The following is a 19,258-nucleotide window of genomic DNA, read 5'->3' as shown; positions in this document are numbered from 1 at the left end:
GCAATGTGGTTGCCGAGGATATTTGCCAGAAGTAAAGTTTTAGGTGGTTAAAGGAGGAGGAAGGAAAAATGAATGATTAAAATAAAGCTATTGCAAGCTGTTTAGCTGTTAGGCCTAACTAACTTATTAGATTTCAGAACAGGTTTTTATTTACTTACTTTTAAATTGCCTGATGGCTGCTAATGGTTTCATCTTTCCCTCCCCCATAGAATTGCAGAGAAAAAGAGTATTTTATATCGCAGAATCATAGAATCATTTAGGTTGGAAAGGACCTTTAAAATCGTCGAGTCCAACCATTAACCTAACACTGCCAAGTCTACCACTAAACCATGTCCCTAAACACCACATCGACACGTCTTTTAAATACCCCCAGGGATGGTGACTCTAACACTTCCCATGCCATATTTGTTTTCATATTAAAAAAACTAGGCCCAAAAAATTTCCCCCTAAAAGCTAAACAAAACAAAACAAAAACTGATTTTTTTTTTCTCCATTAGTTTTAAAAATCTATTTTTGATGAGCAGTACAGGCAGACTTTTTTGTGTAATTACATTCTGCCTCTTTTATTTGATAAGAAAAAGTTGAAACATACATGTGCAAATTGAATTTTAATTCTGATATAAGAGGAAAGAAACCACATTTTACTTGCTGAAAAGTAGAGTACATACAAATACTGAGTAATTTGCTTGGGTTCCTCAGGAAAAGTAAATGTGAAATGATTGTAGCAACAGCAGCAGCAGCATGTATTTAGATAGTGGTTTTCCTATTTTGCAACCACGTGCAAACTTCTGTCATGGACTTCAGTATTATTGAACATACATAAAAATATTTTTTCTGTTTTTTTTTTTTAATGTACTGGGGTGATGACCACCTGCTCTACATGTGGTCATCTTCTGTGGCAGAATTATTCTTCTCTTGTATAAGTTTTGTATCTTCATATGTACAAGACAATGTACAATACATAATCCTAACTCCGATTGGAATTGTAAATAATTAAAAAAATAGAGTAATTTTATATTGGCTATGTTTGCACAAAAAAAAAAAAGGCATTGATTATTTGGTAATTTGGCTTCCTCTAAGTCAGCTATTTAAAAAATGAGAGCTGTATTTTAAATACATATTTTGAAATTCATATGACAAAAAGTATGTGTATAGATGGCTGAGCTTTAGTTCACAGAAACGCGAAAAAAGGAGTGAATGCAACTGTTAAACAGCTGAAAATGATAAATAATCTGACAGTTTACTTTAGACACTAATGGAGCCTAAAGGCTTTTAAAATGACAGAAATTTCACCAACTTTAGTGCTGCATAGGCTTATTTTTGTTATACAGGTTGGTCATATAGCTGGCAGTTTTCCTTTTGTGTGACTCTTGTAAATTGTTGTACTCTGTTATCTGAGTGAAAAGCTATTAGAGTTGTGTGAAGGAATACAACAACATCACTTCAGAAGACTAAAGCAGTTCCCAACTGTACATGTATACAATTTCTCCACACTTTTTTTTTTACTTTTTTTTTGGTTGACGTAACTCTCGAAGAAAATGTGCTACTATTGTGATGCACTTTAAAGCTGTATCTTATGCTATGTGAAATGTGCTTTTGCATAATCGTATTTCTTTATGGAACAGTGATTTCCATTTACTGCATCCTGGTTTATACATATTAAACTGTAGTGTGTTTGGTCCATAGTATGACATAAAGTATATTTTTATTATATTGCACCTTCTAAAATAACACAGATTGTAGAATACCCTTTAGTCACTTAGTGTCAAGTCTAATGAAATTCCTGTTTAGCATCGACTGTTTTCCTTTCAAATGTTTTGACGGTAGTCATCCCTGTTAAGTGCTTTCCGTATTAGGCTCCAGTAGCTTGGACGTAACCTGATCTGTGTTTTGTGTCAGTGTATTGTCTGCTGACCTAGAGAACACTTGCATTAGCTGCATTGATCAATCCACATCACATCTCATCATTTAGGAGACAATTAATACTGCAGCGTAAAGACTCCCCAGAGCATTTTCTTAGAGCTGGATTGCTTTACACAGAAACCACAGGAGTTGTTTGCAAAAGGGGGAGGAAGCCAAGCAGGAAGAAAAAGCATTAAGAAAGCTTTGTCTAGGAACCAAGTTTCATTTTCTGTGGTGACTTCCACTTATGTCATTTAAACTCCCTGTTTTGATGGAGTGTTTTGGGGAAAAAAAATTAGCTGTATTTTGAAGTTGATTTGTTGAAAAGACGCTATAACAGCTCACATAAATGTTCTAAAGATCTTGCTCTTAACAAATATGCATTTGATTGTGATACTTGCATAACTTGCTGTTGAGTGTAATCATTTTATCTTTATATTTTATCTCAAGGATTATTAACCTGACAGCTTTTGAAATACTGATTGACATGTTTTAATCCTAGTCGTAGTTATTTTTAAATAACATTTTAATAGAGAAAAAAATGTTTGTTTCTCATTCTGTCAGTTTTGCTGTAGAGCATCTTCCACAAAGTTGAATTTCCTTATTGCCTGATACTGTTTCTTAAAAAAAACCTCTTTGAAAGATTTTTAAGTGTACATGCACACATTAAGTTAATGAGCAGGCAGGGCTCTTAGTGTGCTGTTTCATTTTAGGTAATGAAATATTTAATCTTTAGAGATCATCCACAGAAGCAGAGGAGAAGCATTTACTAATAAAAAAAATTTTTTTTGGCAGATGACTAAGATTAGTGTACTATTCTCTGTTCAAGACTATGTAGCAGCGTTGTAAGGAGTGTATCTTAAGATGAGTTGGTAACAGTAGATATTACTAAAGACATAAAATTGATAGGAAGGGTATTTTAGGGAGGAGGTTACTTACCTCCCTGGTACATTTCTCTAACCTATGTATTGCCTGTGATTCTGTGCAGATTGTACGATGATAATGAGGCCAACTAACATGTGAACTTCAGAAATCATTGCAAACTTCTTAGTATTTACCACATCATTACATTGTAATTTTCATTTATTTAGGTAGAATGAATGAATTTTTCATCAGAAAAGTCACGTGTGATCATGTCAATAATATTTACTAGGAATACGTCAATGACAAAAAATATATTTATTTTTGTGGTAATTCCATGGCTCAAATTTGTTATTTTGCTTCCCCTCCTGTAATCTTAAAGCAAAACATGCACTGGCATCGAATAGAGTTGTGTATTTGGCATATCTTTGCATGGCAGTATTTCTGTGTTTTCAGGAATACACTAATATCATGATAGTTCATGTTATCATTTTCTTCTGTTAGTAGAACTGTTCTACTGGTATTTGAAGGTAAAAACATGGTGATGAAAAATAATTAATTTGAGTATCTTGGAAATGCACAGAATGTGTTTCTGGAAGTATGGACTGCATGAAATTTTAAAGGAATTTTACTTGGACATCTAGGTTGTCTTGTTTTGTTATTTCTGCAGAACAAAAGTAGAAACTACAATACTCCCTTCTAAGTTGCATTTTTCCAACTCCTGTTAGGTCCTGTTTTTCAAGTCAAAACTGATTTTGTGGAACCCATTTAAGTGGTTTGATACATGGAATACAGAATGTGGATTGTTTCAGTGCAGTGTCATACTTGTATCCTTAGGATTGATACTGGTTTTTTATATTCTTTGTCTAGTGAGGATGTATCAAGCTGTTACCCAATATCTAAAAAAAGCTTTTTTGCTATACAGTAAAGCCATACAAAATCATCTAAAATCACCCTAGTCACAAAAAATAAATGAAGTATTTTTCCACAATCCTGCATCCATCTTCGGCCATCCTGTAGATGTTTTTAATTAAGAAATCAAAGAAATAAGGACTGGTGTGTTTTTTGTAACACAAACAGCAAAATTTCAGTTTGGAAAAGGGTTATGTGGCAATGTAGGCTTTGTCTAAGCCTTTCTAGAGAATTGTAACTAAAGCTATGGTAGTTATTTAATGTTTGTTAGTAATCTGCATAGAATTGCAAATTCTATGAGGTAGTATACAAAAGACGAGATAAACATGGCACATCAGACTGTCTTTCTCCAGGCTACAGGGATAGGCAAGTCGTTATAAGAGTCAGTGAAATTAAAGGTGAGAGGAAGTAATGGTGATATAAGGGAGAGGGAGTGACAGCCAATACAAGTGCTTCAGACTGGAGAGGAGAATTAAGCAAAATGATACAAAGCAGAATAGAACGATTAGAACTGAAAACGAGGCAAAACTGAAATGACAAATGGAGGATTATACTTCACTGCAGAGTTTGGCAATGAGGAATATGTTCAAGGACTGTTTTTCTTAAGCATCTGTCCTATCTTTTCAGATGAGTATGGTGGGAAAGTGTCCCCTCCTCTGCTTTATTGCGACCAAAGGCCTAGTATTCTTACACATAGAATAAATACGTATTTCACCTATCAGACCTATTTGACAAGTGTATAGTATTTTCTCATGACCTTAGAACATGGATGCTTAGAAGGTAGTCACGTGGGGTCTAGATATCCTGCATGAGCGATATTTAGCATAACTCTAAACAGAAGTTCTTGAAATGTAATTCGTGGGGTATTGACTATTTATTTGGTACAAGCTTTCCTAATTTCCAGCTGCTAAATCACATTGAAGACAGCTTAAACTCCATGTATTCAGTAAATAATTGCAGTTACTGCAGGGATGTTGTGAGGTAGGAATGTTAGAAAAGACAAAGTGGATATTCAAATATATGAGATCAGTTGGCCTTGAAAGGTCTTGCCATAACAACTTGCAGATGTTTTAAGAAATGATATAATAACGTCTACACTAAATTAATGTATTTGCAGTTCAGGTGTTCATTACAGAAGCTTATTCCAAGTGTCTCTATAATACTGGCTATTATGTTCAACCTTGTGTTGCCTAGAAGTTGTACAATATTTCAGAATAATCTAGAACTAGGCCAAAATCATTTAAAAGACATGTATTCTGCACACACTTACCGTATTTGCTAATATTTCCAACAAAACCTAATGGGTTTTGTTCTTTTTTTTTTTCCCCTTCTAACTTACATTATCCAGATTGGCTGGGAAAGTTATGTGTTTGTAGGATCTACACAAATAGTTGTTTAAAACATCTTCAGATCATCAGTATGTTATCTTTTGGAAATCTCTCCTTTCGTTTGTGTGTTTATGGAGGTATTACTAGCTGGTTTTGCAAGGTTGCTTTTGATGCATCTGTATGCCATAATTGAAGGATCCACTTTATTCAGATCAACTTTTGGTATTTGCAGGTACTACAGAGCGGGTGTGTCTGATCCAGGGAACAGTTGAAGCACTAAATGCAGTTCATGGCTTCATTGCAGAGAAGATTCGAGAAATGCCTCAAAATGTGGCCAAGACAGAGCCTGTCAGCATTCTACAGCCTCAGACCACTGTTAATCCAGACCGCATCAAACAAGTGAGTTTTTGGTTGGGAATAGAGAGTCACAGCAGCTCCTTAGAAGTCTTAAAGCTTTAAGGCTGCAAGGGGTCAACATAACATGTTCTTTAAGAAAATGTTGTTTTAACCTTTAGTAATTTGCTGGTCCTCTTTTTCCTTATACTTATGTGTTCCATGTTTCTCAGCAGTTCTTTTAGACAGTGTTTTATAAGTTTCAATGTCATACTCTAATGTGTTTCTTTCATAAATTTTCCCTTACTGTGTAAGGTGATAATACACTTCTAGGTTTTAGTTAAAGATCACTGAATTTTAATCTTAAACGATCAACCTCTTTGTAAATCTTTAGCGTTACTGAAAATCACAGATTAACTGAATGTTTCGTACTTTTATGTATATAAAATAAAAACAAAAATGTTAATTGTTTTTTTTAGACCCTATATTAGATACTTTAAAATCTTACCTGTAAGAACTTGAAAATATAATTTACTTGGGATGTTTTCTACAATTTCATTTTACGTTATTTTTGGCATCTTTTTGCCTGTTTTGCACTGACTTCTTTTAAAATCTATGGGCAATGCAAAATATATTTGCAAGGTATTATTGGTCTAGTATTATTTAGTTCATTACATTTTCCAGAACAATTTTAATTTAAAAAAATTGCCCTGTAAAGAGAATGTGAAATATGTGTCATACAGGATTTTAAATTAGTTTCCATTGTATTGAATAAGAAAAAGATGAAGAAAGAAATGAGTGAACATTAGTAAAATTTTGTCTTGTCTCTCTATCCTATATAGGATAGATTTTAGTTTCTCACCTGTCCTATATGGGAAAAGATTGTTTCGTCCTTCTACACTAGCAAGATTCAGTGTCCTATAAAGTAATTTGGTAACTGTATGCAATTACTTTACTTTGTATATAGTGGCATACACAGAATGCTTTTGTGAAGATGTGTTTGAACAGGATGAGTTTGGAACAATCAGACTGCTTTAGATGGATGAAACTGTGCATAAACCATTGTATATGATTTCTAATATTTACTACTATATTTTTTCCTGTATATGCAATACTTTTACATAAAAAATACTCTAGATAATTTATAAGAAAATACTAAAAAGAAAAGCCCCAATGTTATAGGATTAGTTTCTCAATTATTAGACATGAAAACTATTATGCCTGAGATAGAGAGAAAAAGCTGAAGAGATCTGTATTTTGAATGGCTTTTATGCTTGTAAAATGTTAGATTTTATGCCAATACTTCTTAACCCAATGGGAAATGAGTGTTCTCTATTACAATGAAAAGTCTTTTTCCCCTTTGCAATGAAATGAAGCTAATTTTTAGGTAAGTCAGTAAGATCCTGAGAAACTAGATTACAGAGCGGTTTAGTGACATACCTAAATACTTCCTGTCTTGTATCTGAAGTTGATATAGCTTGTCCCCAGTATTTCTCCGGAAAACTTACTTGTAAAGTTGGTGAGGGGTTTTTTTTTTTCCAATTTGTTTTTGGTTTTGGTTTTTAGTTTGGTTGGTTGGTTGGTTTGGGGTTTGTTGTTTTTTTTAAACACAATTTCATGTTTGGAATGTGAAATTAAATTCTGGAGGGATGGATTAGTGAACAGAGCTGCTGCTAGTGAAGTTAATACACAGACTAAATACAATGTATAACTTATAAGACTGTGATTTGTTGACTGGCTCTGCATCTTAAAATTTAAATATATTACCTGTATACATACAGGTGCATAATAATGTGAATGCAAACATTTGGAGATATGCATGCGCATATGTTGAGCAGTTTTAACCACAATGAATTATTTAACTTTTCTTTTAATGAAGCAACATCTATTCATGATAAATTCATACACTATAAATATTGACTCAATAAATCTAAAATCCATTATTTTTACCAAGAAATGAAATTGTTAGCTTAGTTCTTAGATAGTTAGTAGTAGTGAAGTAATCTATCCTCCAATGTCAGAATATCCTGTATCTTAATGAAAGATACAATATCTCCATTTAAGAAATTAAAAGGATAGTATTTTATAACAGGTAATCGTGATCTAGAACTTCAAGTGTTGCTTTTTTTTTATAGTAGACATCACAATTTTATCAAAATGATCAGGATAATATATACTACAAGTCATTTTGAACTTGGCAAAAATTAAGCCTTTTGAATTACAATTTTTTCTTTTACACAAACTTCTACATGGTTCTTCCTGTCTTAGAGTATTACCCAAGAACTTTGGCACCCAAACTATTACGTTGCAGATTGAAGAAAGTAGACTTAGCATTTGAGATCGAGAGTTGATTTGAAATAATAAATTTTACTTTCATTAGGAACTTTGAAGATATTTCTGTTGGTTTTCTAGCTGTTTCTACCAAAAAGCAAAGGTGGTTTTCTCCCCATGAATGAAGATACCTGTAGTTGAAGCCTTGCAATGCCACCCATGTCTAGATGAGCATGCAGCTCTCATTTCTCTATTGTCATTTTTTTTTGTCCTGGGCTACTTTACCAACGCTCGCCTCAGAGAAGCAAGCTAAGAAAGGAAATATCTTCTGGCTACAGTTTCAATGAAGAAAGTCAGTAGGTAAACCCTTTGCTGACTGCTTGAGTTTCAGCACTTTCTGTCTTCAGGAAAGGCATGGGTATACATGGAGGCTGAGTCTGGCCTGGCATTTCTCCTTACTAATGGAAGTCACTATCCAAACATTCTGGTCTCTCTAACTTCAGCTTTTTCAGCTTCAGAAGATTTGCAAACAAGTCTATCTGGTTCCTTTTGAGCCTTCTCCACTGCATTTTTCCACATCTCCTAATCCTGTGGACTTACCAGTAGATACCAGGTAGTTCTCTCCTCCAAGCAGGTCTGATAGATAATTAATTGACAAATGTTTGCATCTTTTATCTCTATGTAACATAGGCAATCTCTTCATAGATGTCAGCCATCTGTTGTTTCTAGGTATCATTCCACAATAACCAGCTGATTCCTGTGCCCTTTTACTTCCTAGAAACTGCTATGAGCATCTAACCTCCCTTTTCTCTCTTTATTACTTGAAGTGTCACACCAACTCTTTCAGACCATATTGTAACCCAGGGGAAGAGAATACAGTTTTCATAAAGTGATCAGGAGCCTGAGCTGTTTCGGCTTTGTAATTAGCATACAAAGCTTTAAATTTCGCCTCTAAGTTAACAGCAGCTCCTATGAACAATGGAAAAGGCTGCATCACCTTCTTCAGAAACTGTTGCTGCTTCTTTGTATGCTAGTTGAATTTTCCTTCCAGCTTTCAGTTGTTTTACAGGTAGCAGGTGTTGTAGCAGTCTGTCCAGGAAGCACATGGAATCAGAGGTGGCCGCTGCAGAACTGTGCATTATATAGAAGGAAAGATGTGCGATCTTGTAGCTAGCTCTGCTTTAAGCAGGAGTTTGCACTGTTTGGCCTTCTGAGATGCCTTCCAGCCTGAATCATTCTTTGATTCTATGGAATGCTTAGCTATCGAAGCATGGGCAAAGGTTTTAGAATTTCTTCCTTGAAAATCTAGAGTAAAACTTTCACATATAGAACTTCCAATTAATGTTTTCATTGGAGCCAGTTTCATTTCAGCTTTTTCAGTAGATAATTAACCTCTCATGAGTCTTTAACTTCTGTTCATTAATCATAGTCCCAGACATTGTATTCAAAATCTGCAAAACTGAATGTCTGAACACAGATCTTTAAATTCACATTCTTCTAGTGAAAATGACTACTTTTACTTCAGAAATGCGGATCAACAACAAAAAAAAAGTTCATAATTTTTAATTAAAAAGTTTTACCTTGAAGTGCTTAAATAGAACCTGACTTTAAGAATACAGATCTGAAAATATTTGCTTAAATGGAGGATTTTTTTTTTTTAAATATGGGATATGAGTTCTTCAGACTATAACGATTCAGTAGACTTCATAGAATCATAGAATGGTTTGGATTGGAAGAGGCCTTTAAAGATCATCTAGTTCCAACCCCCCCCCGCCATGGGCAGGGATACCTTCCACTAGATCAGGTTGCTCAAAGCCTCATCCAACCTGGCCTTGAACACTTCCAGTGAGGGGGCATCCACAATTTCTCTGGGCAACTTGTTCCAGTGTCTCACCACCCTCACAGTAAAAAAAATTCTCCCTAATATCTAATCTAAATCTACCCTCTTTCAGTTTAAAACTGTTACCCCTCATCCTATCACTACAGTCCCTGATAAAAAGTCCCTCCCCATCTTTCCCGTAGGCCCCCTTTAGGTACTGGAAGGCCACTATAAGGTCTCCCTGGAGCCTTCTCTTCTCCAGGCTAAACAACCCCAGATCTCTCAGCCACTCCTCATAGGGGAGGTGCTCCAGCACCCTGATCATCTTCGTGGCCCTCCTCTGGACCCGCTTGAGCAGGTCCATGTCTTTCTTATGCTGGGGGCACCAGAGCTGGATGCAGTCAGTACTCCAGGTGGAGTCTCACAAGAGCGGAGTAGAGGGGGTGAATCACCTCTCAACCTCCTAGCCACACTTCTTTTGATGCAGCCCAGGATACGATTGGCTTCCTGGGCTGCGAGCACACATTTTCAGCTCATATTCAGTTTTTCATCCACCAATACCCCCAAGTCCTTCCTTCCTTAAGAAACCTTCATTGGTTTCTTAAAATGCCTTCATCCCTTCTGATGAGCCTTTCTTCTTTTTAACATCCATTTAAGGCAACGGTCTATCACCTAGATGAACCTTTCTGAACTCCAGAATATGAGAAAATAACTCTACATTTTTCATTTGAGGTAAATAATAATAACTAGTTTTGTAAATCACTGTGTCTCTTCATCTAGTCAACAAATTTTTCATAAACTTTTCTCACTTTGAACGTAGGTGAAGATTCGCACCAGTTACCATTCTACAATGAATAATATGATATGCAGGTGTTTACAAGTTGTGAGGACAAAAAAAATCCCAAACCATTATTTACTAGAGAGACAGTTCTATACATTAGATCCCATGGCAAAAGTTTAGCATTCCATAAAAATATGTATACTATATCCTGTCCCTCATGTGCCCTTGACTTAATTCTGGTGCCAGATCACTGTTTCAATTTTCTGTTTCATTTCACCAGTGTTGGATATAATCTCAATATATATGCAACACTGTGTTTTATGAACACAGTTAACTCTGTAGCTGATGATACTCTTCATTGTATGTGCTTCAAAAGTGGAATGCAAATAGAAGATTCTCTTGGGGGATGAACAGCAGCATTCGACATTGCAGAAATTTTAAGTAGTGTTCCGATTCTTAAGAAAATTCTGAAGTTACCTCACGCCTTCTGATGACTTTGTAGGTTTGGTGGTATTTTTCCAAATCCCAAAGTAGCCCAGATTCAAAAGGTGACACTTTCTTTCCTTCTAGGACTTGGGGTCTTTTGACACGAATCTTAGACCCGTGTCTTCTTATGTGTTTTGATGCCTGTGTCTGGTTACTTGAGTTTTCTGGTATTTCTGTATAACAGCACCAGATCTTGTAATAGTTCTGTGTTACTGTGACAAGTATTGAGGAAAGAGAAGGTCCTGATTCTTCTTTGTCCATTTTACTGTAATCTCCATCCTAAATCATTCCCTCCATCCAGAGTTGCTCTGATGATCCAAATGGCACCTGCTGGTTTGCTTTAAGCTCCTTACCCCTTCTTGTCCCCAGACAGAACATGAGATAATCTTCCTTTTACATCATACTTACCACACTTTTTTCTTTTTCAAAGACAAGTCTCCAAGAGTTCATAAATGCAGATGAATTACCTCTATAAGCACCTATAAGTAAGCATTCCATCTATATATGCTAACTTTCATCATCTTTTGCCCTATGCCCTGTGTATTCTTTTACACAAAAGCAATACCAAATGCAAAGAGGATGAAATATCATCAGAATGTATTTTGTTTGTTCTTTACGGAAGTGAAAAGGTAGCAAGTAAAATTAGATCACTGAAGTCATCAAAGTAGCCTTTTTACAATCTGGATTGTAAATAAATTATTAATCCTCGATTATTTCTTTTTCTAAATTTTATTTTTGAAATGTGTTATGTATTTATACAGTCATTGCTGAGATGAGAATAATTTCCCAAAGTTACAGATTAAAGGAGTTCACAGCAGATGAAAAGAAGACTCAATATGTTTAGCAAAGCAAGTGGTCTGTTTAGAAAGGCTCATCTCTGATACTGTTGAAAGTCTAGTAAGTCAGTCTTTTATGTTGTTCAGCACAATGGGGCCTTGCAGTGCTCTGTGTTTCTCATTTTAGCTGCGGAAGGTATTCAACTATTTAATACAATTCAAAAAAGATATTACCTTTTCTTAAAGTGCATTAAAATATTGGCTTAAGTAAATTAGTTTTGTCATCACATTAATTTCAGTGATTTAAAAGCACCAATATTAATATATGCAAGACTGAAACTCAGTATTAGCTTAGTATTAATAGTAATTTAATGTGGATAATATTATTACCAAGATTTCCTTTGTTTGGCAAGCCCTGTAGTGAGAAACTAGAAATTGGTAATCTGTAAATGCAGTTTCATCTTCACATTTAAATGATGTTCTTTATATGCTTTCATGTCTCTAACCCTGTTTTCAAATGGTATTTCATTTTCTGCCTTTTCTTTCTACTCTTCTATATATAAATATATTAATAGGTACTGAGAATTAACTGTCTCAGTACAATATTTTTATCTAGGGTGTAAGTATTGAAATTTTTTTAGTGCATATATAAGGGTGTGACTTTTGTCATTTATACGTATCTGCATCAGGCAATTCATGAAGTCATTGAAAGAGGGCTCACAGACCTTTTGCAACACTGTGCTGATGGAGTGTATGTATTCTATACTGCTGTGATACAGCTATATCTTCACTCTGTTACTCAAAAATATGAAGCATAGAAGTGTGATGCTTTGACCATCTTTCTGCACCCTTTAGTATGTTGTGCAGCCTGAGAGCACTTCTCTCACAGTATAATCAATTCTTGTGAGCAATACAAGGAAGAAGTATTTTCTTGGACTTTCAGAAAAAACTACAACTCAAATATGGCTCAAACAGAATTTTATTTCTAAAATTAAGCTTCTTTTTTATTACTTAAAATCTGTTTTCTCAAATATCTTCTAGAAACTTCACGTAAAAACAAACAACACTCTCTTTCCCGTAAATATAGTCTTCCATTCATTGTCTCATAAGTAATAAGAAAGGAAATAATATTTGAGAAAACAGAGAAGACCAATTTCACCATAGCTTGGACTATACTATTCAAGATATAGCTTAACCCCCCCCCCAAGTCTTAGAAGTGGTGTGTGGTAGAATTTCTGACTGGCTTTTTTCTATAACCTTGCCAGCAGTCAACCTGCAATTTCAGGAAAGCTTCAATTATAGTATGCATGTTTCATTGAAACTCTGTAATGTAAATTCATCTTATGATTTCTAATCACTTTATACATCTCATTCCCAGAAGCCTAATAACTACTGAATTCGAGTGCTTGCCTGATGCAAAACACTTGCCAAATTTAAAAAAAATAATTCTATGCTACGTAATGAATCAGAATTATTGAGCTCTGTCCAACTTTCTTTAAGAAGTAATTTTGCCTAAAAGTTCTTGCAAAGCAATTGAGAGTGTATCAATAAATTACTTATCAGCCAGTGGAAATTCAATACAAAATCCAAATGCCTGTGTTTCTTTTTTTTTATTTTTGAGAAATTACTTTGTGTTACTTTAATATTGAAGAAATAAATAGGTGTGTCTCCATAAATTAATGTTTCTCCAGAACTATACAGAGGCATAAAAAGGGATGAATTTTTACAAAATGCTGTCAGTTCTTTTTTATATATATATACTTTTTAATATATATATATAGATATATAAAAAAATAAAAGCAGTTATGTCAGTAAACAAAGTAAGAGAAATTAAGCCTCAAATACAAACAACCTGATATGCAAAACCACAAAACAAAAAACCTTGTTGCTATTTTCAGTATTTTCTCATTGGTATGTATATTGGGGAAAAAACATGTATGCTCGTACTTGATTCTTGTTCATTAATACATTTGTTTTGCTTTTAAATGTTTTTATCTTTTTTCCATTGTATTTTAAAAAAGCTTTTGCTGAAATGGAATAGTGAAATGCTTCTACTTAATAGATGTTATAGTTCAACAGTCACCTGAAATTAGTATCGTCACTCCTTTTTCATCGCAGCCATACATTTCTGTGCTTTAGGAAGACTGATATTAATTGAAAACTGAGATGCTTCCAGTTTCTTAAATTACTTGTGGTATCAGTGATTAGGTCCTTATTCAGTGTTGAAGTGTTCTACATATTTTCTTATAAATCCACCAGATAGATTTAGTAACACCTGTGAAGAATAAACTATTTTCCTTTTATTAATTAGTGTAGCATACCAAAACAATATACAAAACAGTATGCCCTGGTCAGCAGTGGTGTTGATCACACAAACTATCAGATGTCTGAAATATTTAGTCAAAATATATTTTCAGATTTTTGCTGGAGAATAGTAACTTTGTTTTTTATTTTTTTTAGTTCAGGATGAGAGTTTAATATATAGCTATAATAAAGAAGACCTATCAGGATAAGTTACAGTCCTCCATTCTGTTTGGTTGGGGCTTTTTTTGTTTTTTTTTTTCCCCGTTAGTTTAAGCTTAAATGATGAAAATCAGTTCATTGAATTTCAGACTTTGGTAAGAGAGGTACTGCATCATCCCACTAAAATCAGAAGTATAATTCTATAATTGAATAGGGTTGGCCCTGTACTATTGTGGAATCTAACATTTTTTTTCTAAGTAATTCTAGCCCCTCGCAAATGAACCCATGTTCTGTACAGAAAGACATGGGAGAATCCTTTATAATTGTCTTGATTTTCACAATGTATAGCGTCTGCTGACCAATGACATTTTGCCAAGCTATATATTTTTTATGATACCCTATACATGGTAGTATTTTTTACTTAAGCCTCTTGAAAGAGTCCCAGTTGATGCTTAAGCTGTATATGTTTTATTTTTGTTTTTATTGTTTTATAACATGAGTTACAAGTTGGAAACACAAAATAAGGATCTGTTTCTTAAGATTTTTTTTTTCCTGTTTTGGCTGCTTGTTTATGTACAAACTATGAAAAAATGGATCTTCATATTGCTTAACATATAGCTAAAATATTTGTGTGTGCATATGTACAAGCCCATATTTTGCTAATACACAACTTTATGCATTCACAGTGTCCCAGCTTTCTCATATGCATTAAGAATTTTAGTGCAAAAGTATGTATACCTATTTTATGAGGGACTGTCAATGATTGTAAGTAACAGAACTGCTGAAAGTGTGAAATTTTGCTTCATTTATTTCTAAATAGTTTTTGTTAGTAATTATATGACCATATGATAAATCACATTGTATAGCATTTTAACATCTTATTTCTTAAAGTAAAAGTAGTGTAATTTTGGATATTTTATAATATTTATATATTACAAAGATGTCAGAAAACATGCTTTGAATAAGTACTGTATGTTATGTTTTGAAAATTGGAATTTTACATTTTCGCTACATTTATAAAAAGAAAAGAAGAGTTATTCTGTCAGGATCTAATATTTTAAAAAGAGAAATGTGTATATAAAAATTCTAAACAGAGCAGTGCCTTTTTGATATGTTCAAGAATTAATGTTAAGCATATGTATATTATTTAGAAAACATGATCAATAAATATGAGTCTTAATTCTTTTTTGTGTTTATTTTGAACACAGGCCTGATGATAAGTTATTAACCTTTGCTCAACTAAATGAACATTTTTAATGCTAATCACAAATATATTGTAGTAATTTGTTGCGAAGGTATTAGTTGCATGTTCATCCATCATGAGATTGATGTTTACATTTTTTCACCTGCCTCTTGATTAAAAAAGATCAATAAATATTTTAGCAGTTAGTATATTGCTAAAAACTCAGTAGCTTCAGTGTAATTGTTGTAAGAAATGTAACACCGTTTGCTGGCTATAGTCCGTGCTATAGAATAGTGCATTATAAGGTGCCAAAGTAAATGTCTCTAACTTCTTTCAGACATTGGCCCTGTTTGTTTGTAGAGTGAGAACTGTTTCTAGTGTGCTCATTGAACTTGCTGGAATTTGTGTTTGCTATAGTCTTCATTTTCCCCAAGAGGAGGAGAGAGGAAAGAATATATTCCTCATGTGGTCAGCATATTTTTGAGTGAGTTCACCATCTTGATTTCAAGTCATGAATTTGTTTTTACATGCATAAGCATGCATATTTACATGCATTATTTATCCAATTGACTTTAAATTCCATTAAGTTCCAATGAGTAGGAGAAAGATTTTTGTCTTAGGCGTTTTTTATTTATTTTAATTTTCTAGTTATGTTACTTTTGTTGGTTTATTTATTTTTTTAACTGTTCAGTCTAAGGCTTGTAAAGGTTGATTTGCTCCTGAACTGCTTTGTTCCCAGACATTGCCATCTTCCCCAACTACCACCAAGTCCTCTCCATCTGATCCCATGACCACCTCCAGAGCCAATCAGGTACAGTATCATCCTACCATCTACACCATACTTTTCACGGGTGACAGCTTGCAAACTGGAGAAAAAGATATGGTGGGTTAAGGATTTATTCGTTCATTCACATATATACACCCATAACCATAGATATCTAACTCTTGTTAGAAATTGGTAAATTGAATGGAAAACATTTTTCTTCTTTTAATTTGTTTTGTTGTCTTTTTAAAATCTCTGATGAAAGCAAAATATCTTGTAAAATAGTCTTTTTTAATTTGATTTGATTAATAAATAGCAAGGATACATGCTGGTGTGTTTGTAGACAGAGTAACTCTTGGTATACGTATGTTTATGTATATATGCACACACGTATTTACTTCCTGGATCATTTATAAATTATAATAGAATTACCCCTAAAACCACGCTTAATTAGCTGGATGTCAACCTAGGAATGGCAAACAGACTTCTTTATTTATTTGTTTGTTTACTTTAAGAATTTTGAAATGTGTTTGTGGACAGTAATATAGGGGCATTATTTAAATCGTGTATGTAATAAAAAATATATTTGAAATGAAAATTTATTGATTAAGAACGAAGTAAAATTAAGTCTCTCTAAAAACACATCTAAGTAAGTTTAATTCATGTCATATTTTTAAATGCATAAACAGTGCTTTTAGCAGTGTTTTAATTACACTCATTTATTTCTCTTTTAACTGGAAAAAAAACATGTCCAGTTCATTATGTCCACAAATCATCATACTGTGTATCTTTTTGCCTTCCTTATGAAAATTGTTAAAGTTACTTCATACCATGCTTTTTAGAACTGATTCATGCTTAAGAAATACCTTATTCATTTTTAAATGTACTGTTAAACTTAATGTACTTGTGTTCAAATAATGTAAGTATTCAGTATGTGCTGACAGTTTTTAACACACAGTCTGTTTATTTAAGTTAGCTGAATGCTTCTATCAGATCTTGCACGAATTAGATCAAATACCAGAAGAGTTTTCTTCACAACAACCTAATTTCCCCTGGAAGTTAACATTGTTATTAAGTACTGATCCACTGATATTTTGTGAACTGCTTAGAACTTGCTGGCTCTATGAACAAACAATTTAACATACAACAGGACGCAGGCATATTAAAGCAATATATCACATTTTTGATCAACACATGACTATCTGTTGAAAGGGACATCTAATACAGAAAGTAATGAAATTTAGAGAGAAATTGTACAGATAGAAGAACTACTAAGAAAAATATAAATTGCAATATCCCTCACTTAAATTTGAAAGCCTTCTTCATCAGCCTGCTTCCATTCCAGCAACAGTTATTTGGCTTCATCATCATTAAATGACAAAGATAAAATCTTTGCCAGCAGCTAGGGGTATTTTATGAACACTCTGTTCAGCCTTTATTCTCTCTCTTAATTTTAGTATTTTGTGTATTTCCATTAGAAGGTCTTGAAAATGTTGAGTGCACGTATCTTTTTAAAAGTGTTCTTACTATTTTTCTTTTCTGTGTCTTCTTTCCCACTTTTTTTTTTAATTATGAGTATACCCTGATGATCATTATTTGGAGAAAAAGGAAGAGATGCTTTTTATTTACAGGAAATACTATTTGAGCATGCTATCTAATTAGCATCAGAGAAGTACCTACTTTGCATCTGTTCTATGAATTTTTAATTATCAAAATTGTAGTGTAGCGTATAAACTTTAAATGACTTTTTAATAGCTAAAAATACTTATTTTTATATAAAGTTGTTCTATCAGTATATTGTCAAGTGATATAGCTGAATATCCAAACTAAGGGAAATGTATACTTTGTGTCCTGCCTATATCCCATGTTACATCTTTTAATGCATTTTTTTCATAACCTGTGTTCAATTCAGTTGTCATACAAACAATTAAGATCTCTTTTGAATAGCATTAAAATTGTATAGATGAAGAAGAGTAATGAGTTCCTTAAATGACTTATGGAACCGCATTTATCATTAACCCTTGAAATTCCTACTGGTTTATAATTATTTTACTCCTTCTAGTATTTCCTAGTGGTTTCTAGCCATTCCAGCAGGAAGCACAAAGCACATGATAAGGCAATTAAGTCCTTTCTGTTCATTCTAGTGATAAGTGACGTAGCTGGCAATTGTTCCCAGACTGTAGTAGTGATTAGCATTCAGCACCAGTATATCGACAAGTATCTGCACTGCGGCTGTCACATGAAAATAGGTTCCAACACAGTAATCTCAAACCTGTCAGTAGTCATGTAAGTACCCAATAGGAGAGTATTAGTGAACAACAACAAATGCTTGTTTTGATATATGGCTGTGTAAGATGATTCTCAATAGAAAATAACCATTCAGGTATGGGTTTTCTCACAAGATGTTATATTAGAATAATAGGAAGGAGCTTATTTAACTGGATGGGATTCAGGAAATTTAGTGTTAAGGTGGAAGATAGATCCACAGCACACCCTGTTGTGTGGATATAGTAGCATATCAGGCTTAAGATCATTCAATTTTCTATAATATTTTAATCATGACAAGGCGATATTTTATGTTAAAGTTTAGTAAAGGGATTAAGCAACGTTTAAGCAACGCTTAATGCTGGGTTGCTGTTGGAGTGAGATTTTTAAACTGGGTTGGAGGACTCCCCATCAGTCATTGTGTTTAGAGAACTGTCGAGGATGTGTGTTGATGAGCATACCTGATGATGTGATCCTTCCCGCTGCACGAGCATGTCAGTTATATGCTCCTGACAGAGCTTGCATAGTGGGAAGAACAATTTCTAGGCACACTTCTTACCGCAAGAGGAAAATAGTGCTGCCAACAGAGGTCAGAGGAAGCTGGGCAGGAAATCTGGCTTGCATTATGTCTTCCTTTTAATGACTCACTTTGCCTGCATTCAGATGAGATCATAACTCCTTTGTATGGCAATTTTGGCTTTTGTTGAATTGTTACTTTTTGAAAAATCCAATGTTCATGAAACTACTTGTTTTATGATTCTCAAGAAGAGGATAGTCTCTAAAATGTCTTATATAGTGGAAGGAAACAGTTCCTTCAGAACTTTCATGTGTTGTGTTATACTGAATTGCCATGGACGCAACAGAAACCTCTGTGTTGGAAGTGTTTTTTTCTTTAGTTCTTTGTTCCAAGAAGATAGATCTGTCAATACTATTGTTGTAAATGTCTTGTTTATTTTTTCAGTAGAACTTCCTTGGGCCTTCGTTCAAATTAAAAATTCATACACTGCAAACTTCCCAAGGAAGAAAGAACCAAAGAGGCAATAGAACTAGGGACATTTCAAATAACTTTTTTTTTCCCCCTCCTGTCTGTCTATCACTGAAAAGAACTCAATCTT

General features: G+C 33.8%; 1 protein-coding gene across 1 annotated transcript in view; it reads left to right on the top strand.

Annotated features, from left to right (window-relative positions):
- NOVA1 (neuro-oncological ventral antigen 1) overlaps window positions 1–19,258 on the top strand; it is a 156,572-nt gene that overhangs the window by 112,486 nt on the left and 24,828 nt on the right. Inside the window, exons 4-5 of the mRNA XM_009329987.1 lie at window positions 5,236–5,402; window positions 15,855–15,926. Coding sequence (XP_009328262.1) covers window positions 5,236–5,402; window positions 15,855–15,926 — 239 coding nt within the window. The remainder of the gene's footprint in view (window positions 1–5,235; window positions 5,403–15,854; window positions 15,927–19,258) is intronic.

Source organism: Pygoscelis adeliae, unplaced genomic scaffold (genome assembly GCF_000699105.1).
Source record: "Pygoscelis adeliae isolate BGI_AS28 unplaced genomic scaffold, ASM69910v1 Scaffold327, whole genome shotgun sequence".
NCBI lineage: Eukaryota > Metazoa > Chordata > Aves > Sphenisciformes > Spheniscidae > Pygoscelis > Pygoscelis adeliae.
Note: the sequence above shows the minus strand (reverse complement) of the source record. Positions and strands in the feature narration are given on the sequence as shown.